At 47.2% G+C, this 8,721-nt stretch overlaps 1 protein-coding gene and 1 long non-coding RNA gene across 2 annotated transcripts; one reads left to right on the top strand and one right to left on the bottom strand.

Annotated features, from left to right (window-relative positions):
* Positions 1–1,852: 1,852 nt before the first annotated feature.
* Positions 1,853–4,685, bottom strand: FZD10 (frizzled class receptor 10). Its single transcript, XM_021545074.3, has one exon. The coding sequence runs from the start codon at positions 4,683–4,685 to the stop codon at positions 2,937–2,939; it is 1,749 nt and encodes a 582-aa protein (XP_021400749.1). The 3' UTR covers positions 1,853–2,936.
* Positions 4,686–5,641: 956 nt separating this feature from the next.
* Positions 5,642–7,627, top strand: LOC110478431 (uncharacterized). Its single transcript, XR_002466758.2, has 2 exons — positions 5,642–5,698; positions 7,470–7,627. It is a non-coding gene; the product is annotated as an uncharacterized LOC110478431 (long non-coding RNA).
* The last annotated feature ends 1,094 nt before the right edge of the window (positions 7,628–8,721 follow it).

The raw sequence follows: 8,721 nt of genomic DNA, 5'->3' as shown, positions 1-8,721 counted from the left end.
GTATATCACTTTCCTTTAACAGTAATAAGCATCCAATTCCTTAAGTAGCAACTCGAGTATTAAACTGTTAAGACTGTTAGGATCTATGGCAAAGCAAGAAGTACAATCTCTGAATTCATTAATTCTTAACATGTCCTCAAAGCTCATCATTACATTCTGCTGCACTTACAGTCCTGATGAAAAGAATTAGCATCATTATGTACTTGAGGAATCTCATTTGCTTACCAGGAACCACCCCCCCAGATAATACCTGAATAACTGCGAGCATGAGATGAAATCTGAATCCTTGGTTTACAGTTCAGCAAGAATCTATTTGCAACATGATATTTGCCATTTTCTTAGGAAAAGGTGCAGTTCTGCTCTGGTGACAGTGAAGGGCCTAAGCTGAGAACTGAACAAACTCAGAGTGGCAGCAGGAGCTCAGCCACTGCTGGACATCTCTCTTCACTTTTATTTCTTCCAGAACCCCGATAGCAGGCTGGAAGAGTTCATCAGGAACAATGAAAGCAAATAACGGCCCACGAACCATGAGAGGTTTCTTGCAGACTGGTGCAGGCTGGGGCCAAGCCTGGGACAGTCCCTGGGCACAGCTGCCCTGTGGAGCCAGCTCTGACCCTCTGGCAGGTGTGAATCCCGTGAGGTGGCACACACAAGCAAAACACACACCTGGAGCCTTGCTGCAGCAATCCGCAATACACAGGTCATTTTAAAACTCTATTTCTCAGCACCAGTGGTTTAGCCAGAGCACCTACAGCTGCACAGGCATTTATTCAGAAGTTTCACAAGTGGATTCTTTAGTGCAATGTCCTGCTTTGGCTGCAGCACGGTGTCCTCTGACAGGATTAACTTCCAGGGCATCTCAAAGCCCTGTGTCAAAGAGTGGCACAGTGACACAAAAAGGGAAAACAGATCTTTTCTCTTCCTCCAAAGCTGAATTTTGTAACAAAACTGCTTTATCTATGTGCACTTTAGACATGAAGACTATTGATAATACCTGCAAGATCATTTCTGCCACTCAAGTTCCTCGTCACTGCTGGGAACACTTCAAAAGAGTACAAAAAGGCAAGAATTTAAGTGCCACACTGCATTGATAAGTTGAAAAACCAAACCACTGCTAAAGAACCTTCTGTTGGAAAATTCCCAGGCACAGCATGAGTGTCACAAGGATGGCCACTCTCCCGTTAGGTGCTGTCCTTTCTGGGATGGGATCCTGACCAGGGCTTTCCCAGAGCAGTGGGTGAGACAGGGAGGTTCCATCCTGCCTCCCCAGCTCATCAGCCAGCCTGGCCCCCTGCAAAACTGCAGGGGAAACTTGAGCTTCACACAAAAGCACGCTCCACTAAAAACTTCTCGACAATGTATTTACAATTCCAGCTTCATGGGGTAACTTGCTGAGGCGGCATTCAAACCCTGCATTTGTGTGTCCCGGTGTCCCCTAAGTGTGGCCACCAGCGGGACACTTCCGTGGGGTTGTACGGGGAACTCCCCGAGGGTAGAGACGGGCTGGCGCTCCCGCTGGGCGAGGCGAGGCAGCGATCTTGAACAGCCCAGGCACATTTTAAAGGCTCTTCACCGAGGATCCTGCTGGAATCCCAGCGCTCTGTAAACACTGCTGACACCGCCGCAGCTTCTCGCATCACTAAAGCCATCCCGCTTCCTCGGCTGCACAGGCTCACCGGAATATGCACCTTCAAAATCCATTTATTCCATTTCACCTTGCAATTTCTTTCGAGTAAATTACTGTCCCCTCTATTTAGACTTGATATATTCAAAGTGTGCTTTTATCAAAACGATCCAGGAAACAAGTTTATTAACGGCAAAGCACATCAGAGAAAGTTTAGAACACACAAAATTATCAAACTAAAGAACATATTTTATTTTTAATAAAATAGTGGAGCATGAAAAATAATTGTATATTACAAATATATACAGCACAGAACCGTGCACCCCCAGCACAGTAAAGAGCATCACTCTATACAAAGCTTCCCTTTGCAGAATCTAGTGCTTCTTGATCTATTCATAGTGAGAATTTGTTTAACAATAGAAAGAGTCAATAAGCCCTTTGGGTCCCTTTGAATTGATCCCCCCCTTTTTTTTTGCACAAATCAGTCCAAACGTGTATAACATTGGCTTGATTTCCATTAAAAAGCCACAAAATGTAACACTAAAGGGTTTCTGAGGACTAGACCTCTTAGTTCTTTTGTTAAGAGATTTCTTTTGTTGTCTTTATGTACAGCAAAATACTTGTTTCTCTTTTCATGTCATGGTAAGAAAAAAAAATGTATTGCACATTATTCTTATTCACAAAGTTTGTGTCTGGTGCAGGAAGTTTCTCTTTTGGTGAAAGAATATTGGTGAGCATTATAGACTGAGCCTATTTTTAGGCACTCCAAGCCCAGCGGGCTGAGAGGAGTTGTGGAGGGTTTGAAGTTAGCACGGAGGTTGTTTTCCCAGAGAGCATCCTCGCTCAGGACTGGCCTCCTCTGTGTCCCTGGAGAGACAATGCTCACTTGGGCACTTCTAAAATCAAACCACTGCTCCACAAACCTTGGCTATACCTTGTTACTCAGAGAGCTGAAGAAAATCCAGCCCAGCTACATGAAGAAGTTAAATAAGTGTTGGTTGTTGTGTTTGGTTTTTACGTTGTTTTTTTTTCTTTTTTTTTTAATCTGAGGGATGGATTTGATTCTTAACTACAAATTAGCAACAGAGCAGACTGTTTTAATTCATAATATCTCTTTCACATAAAACCTTTCCATGAGTACGTTTACCTTCAGTTTTTCACCAGGTCCTGAATTCAGCATGATACATTTTTGTGCCTTGAGATATGAAAATGTTCTGACAAAAAAAAAGCACCATTCATTTTTTAATTTCTGACTGCTACTGTGGACATTTGTAAGTCTGTGATGTGAGACACAGTCTTTTCTAAAACCTGGTCACACACAAGTGGGCGGTTGTAATGTTGATTCATATTTTGCAAGGTGAGTTTTCTGTGGATGCTGAGGTTTTTTGTAGATTCCACTACTCGTAATAACACTTGCAGGTTTTCTCCTACTTCTCTTCTTTAATCTCCGACTACAAACATTTTGCCAGGATTGAAGAGTCTTGGAAGTCCAGATCCACATGCCACTAGTAATGCCCACAACTAATAACATAAAAATTTTGACCATAAAAATTTCTACTGCTGGGATAGAGTTACTCATCATGCAGTCTAAATTTTTAGTCTGATTGTTCATCTTGCATTTCTGTTGAGTTGCCACTATTTTCCAATAATCCATGTTCAGTCTCTCATAAAAATAGCAAGCTATCACGCAAGTTGCAGGCACAGTGTACAAGACTGAGAAGACACCAATCCTGACCATAAGTTTCTCCAACTTGTCGGTGTTCTCTCCACCTGTTTTCATCACCCTCCTGATATGAAAAAGGGCCACAAACCCAGAAAGAATAAAAGAAGTGCCAATGATTAGGTAACAAGCCAAAGGAATGAGCACAAACCCCGTCAAGGCGTTCACATCCATGCTGCCGACATAGCAGAGCCCTGTCAGCTCGTCTCCAGCCACCCTCCTCATCACCAGGATCATGATGGTCTTCACGGCCGGGATGGCCCACGCCGCCAGGTGGAAGTAGCTGCTGTTGGCCTCGATCGCCTCGTGCCCCCACTTCTTCCCAGCCGCCAGGAACCAGGTCAAGGTCAGGATCACCCACCACAGGGAGCTGGCCATGCCAAAGTAATAGAGAACCAGGAACACGATGGTGCAGCCGGTGCTCTCCAGCCCCTCCTGGATGACATAGAGCTGGCCGCTGTCCCTGTCACACGCGATGCTCTCGGCGCCCGAGAAGAGGCGGATGATGTACCCCACCGAGTAGACGCAGTAGCACATGGACAGGAAGATGATGGGTCTCTCGGGGTACTTGAAACGCTGAGGATCTATGAGAAAAGTGAGCACAGTGAAAGCGCTGGAGAAGAAGCACAGGATGGACCAGATGGCAATCCAAATGACAGCAAACCGTTTGTCATCCCTGCTCCAGTAAACATCAACCCCTGGCGTGCAGAGCGGCGCGCAGGAAGCGCTCTTTTCCACATGGTGGAACTTGCCAGGATTTTCGCAGGACGCTCTGCTCAGGCTGTCCTTGTGCTGCTGCAGATCGTGGCCGCCGCTGGGCCGCTGGGGACGAAACATGGGCGGCAGCATGCTGGAGCCCCTGGGTGGCTCGTCCGACCCGTTGTTGGGGGCTTCCATGCACAGGTAATTGGGGTCGTTCTTTTTGGGCAGCTTGCTGCAGTCCAAGGAGTCCGGCCACTTGAAATTGAACTGCTCCATGATCGGGGAGCACTTCAGCCTCGCCTGCTCGCACATCACCCTGCAGGCTGGGATCGGGGTAGAAACCTGCTCCGTGCACATCGGGGCATAGAGGGAGCACAGGAAAAATTTCAGATGGCTGTGGCACCCGTACTCCACCAAGGGGGCAAACTCGTGCAGCTGAATGGCGGCTTCCCTTTGGTTCTCGTGCCCCATCAGGTTCGGCATCCTCGTCATGTTGTAGCCGATGTCCTTGCACATGGGGATCTCGATGGGCTGGCAGCGGCCGTCGCCGGGCCGCTCGATGTCCATGGAGCCGATGGCCGCGCAGCAGCCGCTGAGCCAGCAGAGCAGCAGCGCGGCGCCGCCGGCCGCCGGGCCCATGGCGCGGCCGGAGCGCGGCGCGGGGCCCGCGGCGCTCAGAGCGGCGGCCGGCCCGGCCCCGGCCCCGGCCCCGGCAGCGCCGGCCCCGAGCGCGGCGGGGCCGCGGCGCCGGCGGAGCGGGGCAGCATCGGCCCGGCCCCGCGGGGAGCGCCCGGGCGGCGGCCGGCGGAGGGGAAAGCGCCCCCGCCGCACGCCAGCGCCGAACTCGCTGCGGGCAGCCCGGCAACTTTCTGCTCCCCGGGCTTCCACTTTGGCGGTCCGCCCGGCCGCCCCCGGCTCCGCCGCCCGGCCCGGCGGTGTCCGCGCAGTCCGCAGCGGGCACGGCCCGGCCGCCGCTCCCCTCGCTCCCGTCCCGGGCGGCTCCCGGTGCCGCGGCCGCCTCCGGGGATCCTCCGCTGCTCCAGCGGCTCGCAGCTCCTCGCTCCTTGCCGAGCGAGAGGTGGAGATTGGTTTATCCGAGCGCGGAATAAAGGAGGAGGAGGGGGAGGAAAGCTCTAAGCCATTGAAGAGGGGGGCCTGAAGAATCCCCCCCGCTCGCCGCCCTCTGGTCCGGGTTTGCAATAGGTCGGCTCCGCCGCGCTGTGCCGAGCGGGGCTGAGTGTGCGTGGTGCCTGTGCCGGCTCCGCTGCCCCCGCCCCGCCGGCTCCTGGGGCCGCAGCAGCTGGGGCCTTGGGGGCGGCTGAATCGAGGATAAAATAAAGTAAAAAAAAAAAAAAAGCTAAACCCAAGAAGAAGAGAAAAAACCTGTGCAGGATCCGCCTCGCATACGACATCCACTTTGCATGAGAAAGGTGAAGCTGACACGGTGATTACTTTCCAATCACTCGGAACGCCTTGAAACCTCCTTAAGGACCCCTACAGGTTCTCCTTGATCGGCACAGATTAGAAAAAGCCCCATTTGTTTCTCTCTCTTCTCTCTTTCCTTCCTTTCTGCTTTCCCTCGCGTTGCCCTCTGTTGAAAGTTTAACAAGATCTTTTCTGTAGAAGGCGTCAGCCTGCCCTCCCTCGCTCAGGTAGGAAGCCAGGGAGAGCGAAGCCTTCAGACTTCGTGGCTCCTAATAAGAGGGTTGAAGGTGGTGCCTCCTTGACTGCCTTTATTGGAGGGGGGGCAAAGCTTTAGCAGGGAGGATGTGGGGAGGAGGATGCATTTTATGGCGAGCGCTATAAACTCTTCTCTGCCAGGGTCATAAAATATGGTTGCTTTCAGCCTGGAGTCTCAGCTTTTTTCAAATGTCGTGCTTTGTCTCGAATTCCTAAATGAACAGGACAGGCAGGATTGCTGGAAAAGTACCTGATTATGGTTTTAATCACAGTATGGCATCACTCGAAAAGTAGCTTGCCTTTTTTTTTTTTTTTTTTTTTTTTTTCCCTTAAATAAGAAATGCTAAGAGGACAGGAGACATTGCCTTGGGGAAGTTACTTCATCCACTATAGAAAAAATACTTACAGATTTTTGGAGACGGGTATCGTTCTAAACTGAGTTGTGTTTACTTTTAAAGTTAAGCTTTGATATTTATTTTGCTTATTGGTCTCTCCGAGCTAGAGAAGGAGGAAGTTAAATCCCCAGCCAAACTAGAGCTCGCAGTTTTGCAGACGGAAAGGAGCACAGTGAGCAGAAGTCAAAGATTAGCTCTGCTCAGCCCCCCCTTCCCCCGCCCCCCACCCCCTTTGAGCTCAGTTTTAGCGAACATATTAATGAAGGAGGAAAATCTCTCTTTCATTTCATTCACGCTCACCCACACAAACCGGGCTCCTCTCCATGAGTGCCTGTTTCTTATCGAAAAGAGCACGGATCCTGCTGGAAACTCCCAGATCCCGCCGCTCCGAGTTAATACCCCCCAGCTCTGGAAGGAAGCCCTTGGCTTCCTCCGTGCTGATAAGGGTGAGATGGATCCGAGCGGGGCCAGCGGACCAGGGCTGCGCTTGTCTCGGAAAGCCCTGGAGATGCGGCCAGCCCTTGCCAAGGAGTAAAAGCCACCATCAAAATGTGCCTTGAAAAGCCAGGTCCCTTTGGAGGCTTTTCAGTGCATCGAGGAGATTAGATTTATAAAGCACTGCTCCGATTTATAAAGCACTGCTCCGAGGGACCGACCTTTCCTCGGACACTTTCAGATTCCTCAGGGATCAAAAAAGCAGGCAGTGTTATGAGCAGAAAAAGAGCTTTATTTATTTTAGTGTGTCTGTGTGTGTGTGTGAGAGAGAGGGTGTGCTGGGGCATTTCCATTCTTCATTAATCTAAGCCTGTTTTCTTAGCGTTTGCATTCATCCTGATTCCTCTTCTAGAGAGCTCAGCTGGGGGTAGCAGGGAAGTGTGGGGAAAGCTTTTTCAAGGGACAAGTAAATTCTGTTTAAAAAAGTAGAATTTAAATAATAATAAAAAAGTAGAATTTAAATAATGCATAACAGGCACATATTCAATGTTTGTTTTATCCAACTGGACTGTTTGGGAGCTTGTTTTTCTTTTTTTTTTTTTTCCCAATAAGTATTTTTGTAGAACATATTCTATCACCATTGACATTAAAGAAATTTAGAAAAAATACATTATATAAAACATGGCCTTTTTTTTTTCTGTAACACTGATAGCAACCTTTTTCTCCTAAGAGGCAGAAAAGAAACACAAATGAAAGTGAGAAAAAAGAAGGGGGGGAACGTCCAACCTTTGTAGTTGTGTCTCTGTTAATTGATCTTTCATGTGCCAATTTAAATCAGCCTTGTTTTTCTAGCCATTACTTTAGCCAACGCATCCTGCCTTAGATAATTTCTTTTACTTTCTGTATTTTTAAGGACTATCTACACGTATCACCCATTCAACGAGCCGGAGTCAGTGAGAGTAACAAACAGAACATTATTATAGAAAAATGAGAGCGCTGAGAAATCAGCAACTGGAAGATACCTCTGTAACTAATAAATGAAAAGAACCTTTTGAAGGCTCCAGCTGAAAAGATATTTTATTTTATTTTTTTCTCCTGTGTGTGGGATTTGAGATGTGTGATTCTATGGAGCAGCCAGGCACCCCTGCTGCTAGGCCCTGGCTAGGAGTTGGCCCCCCTCTGGCAAATGTTATGGAGAATTGGGAGGAATTTTATGGCTGTCTTTTCCCTCAGCTCTTTTTTCTTTTGTCTTCTTTGAAGAATGACTTTAGACATTTTATTTACATATTTAACCATGGATGAAAGAGGAAAAAGAAAGCATTTGGGCCGTTGTGGGAATAGTGATATGTTTAAATTAATGGAAATCTTATTAGGCTTCTAAAATTTTAAGCAAAAGATTTTTAATGAAACTTTATAATTAAACATGATTTCAAATAATGTGCCAGCTCACAGGAAGAATGCATTTCTCCCTCTAGCTATCCATCTCCCCACTTCCCAAAAATGTGCAGAGGAATAATCTCTATCTTAAAGTCCAGCTCTTCTTCTGTCCCATACGGAAAAGATTTAAAAACTTGAATATTTAATAAGGCATGCGATAATTCAAACCATAGCTAAATATTTTGTAGGTAAAGCAAACCATAGACGAGGCAGGAGAAAAAAGCACCAGCCCTTGTCCCTGCAATGGCAAAGTTTCATGCTGGATAATCTATAACAGTGGCAGTGGAATAAAACACTTTGATATGGCTGATGGTGAAAATCAAAGTTGCATCCATTCAATCCATGTTAGAGCCATTGGAAATTACAGAGTCAGGCAAGGTTTTCTGAAATGGGATTAAAGAAGACCCAAATAATCCATTTGAGAGAAAATGTTCTGACACTTCAGCAGTAAAGAGAAATGAAATGAGCAGCTTGGGGACTTGAAGAGTTAATTAGTACATTAAAGATTTTTAGTAAAATAGTCTAAATTACTTATGAGGAACAATGGTGTGTCATGACAGAATGTGAACTGATGTTGACAATCCTGTATTTAAGAAGTCTGTAGCTATCACTGATTTTCAGATTTAATATATCTGGCCAGCCATTTATTACACAAAAAAAAGAGAGATCAGTTTAATGTTAATCCCACTCAATAATGCAATTCTCATCTATATTTTGACACATTTATT

The sequence above is a fragment of the Lonchura striata genome, chromosome 18, assembly GCF_046129695.1.
Source record: "Lonchura striata isolate bLonStr1 chromosome 18, bLonStr1.mat, whole genome shotgun sequence".
Taxonomy (NCBI): Eukaryota; Metazoa; Chordata; class Aves; order Passeriformes; family Estrildidae; genus Lonchura; species Lonchura striata.
This window is presented reverse-complemented; position numbering and strand designations above follow the sequence as displayed.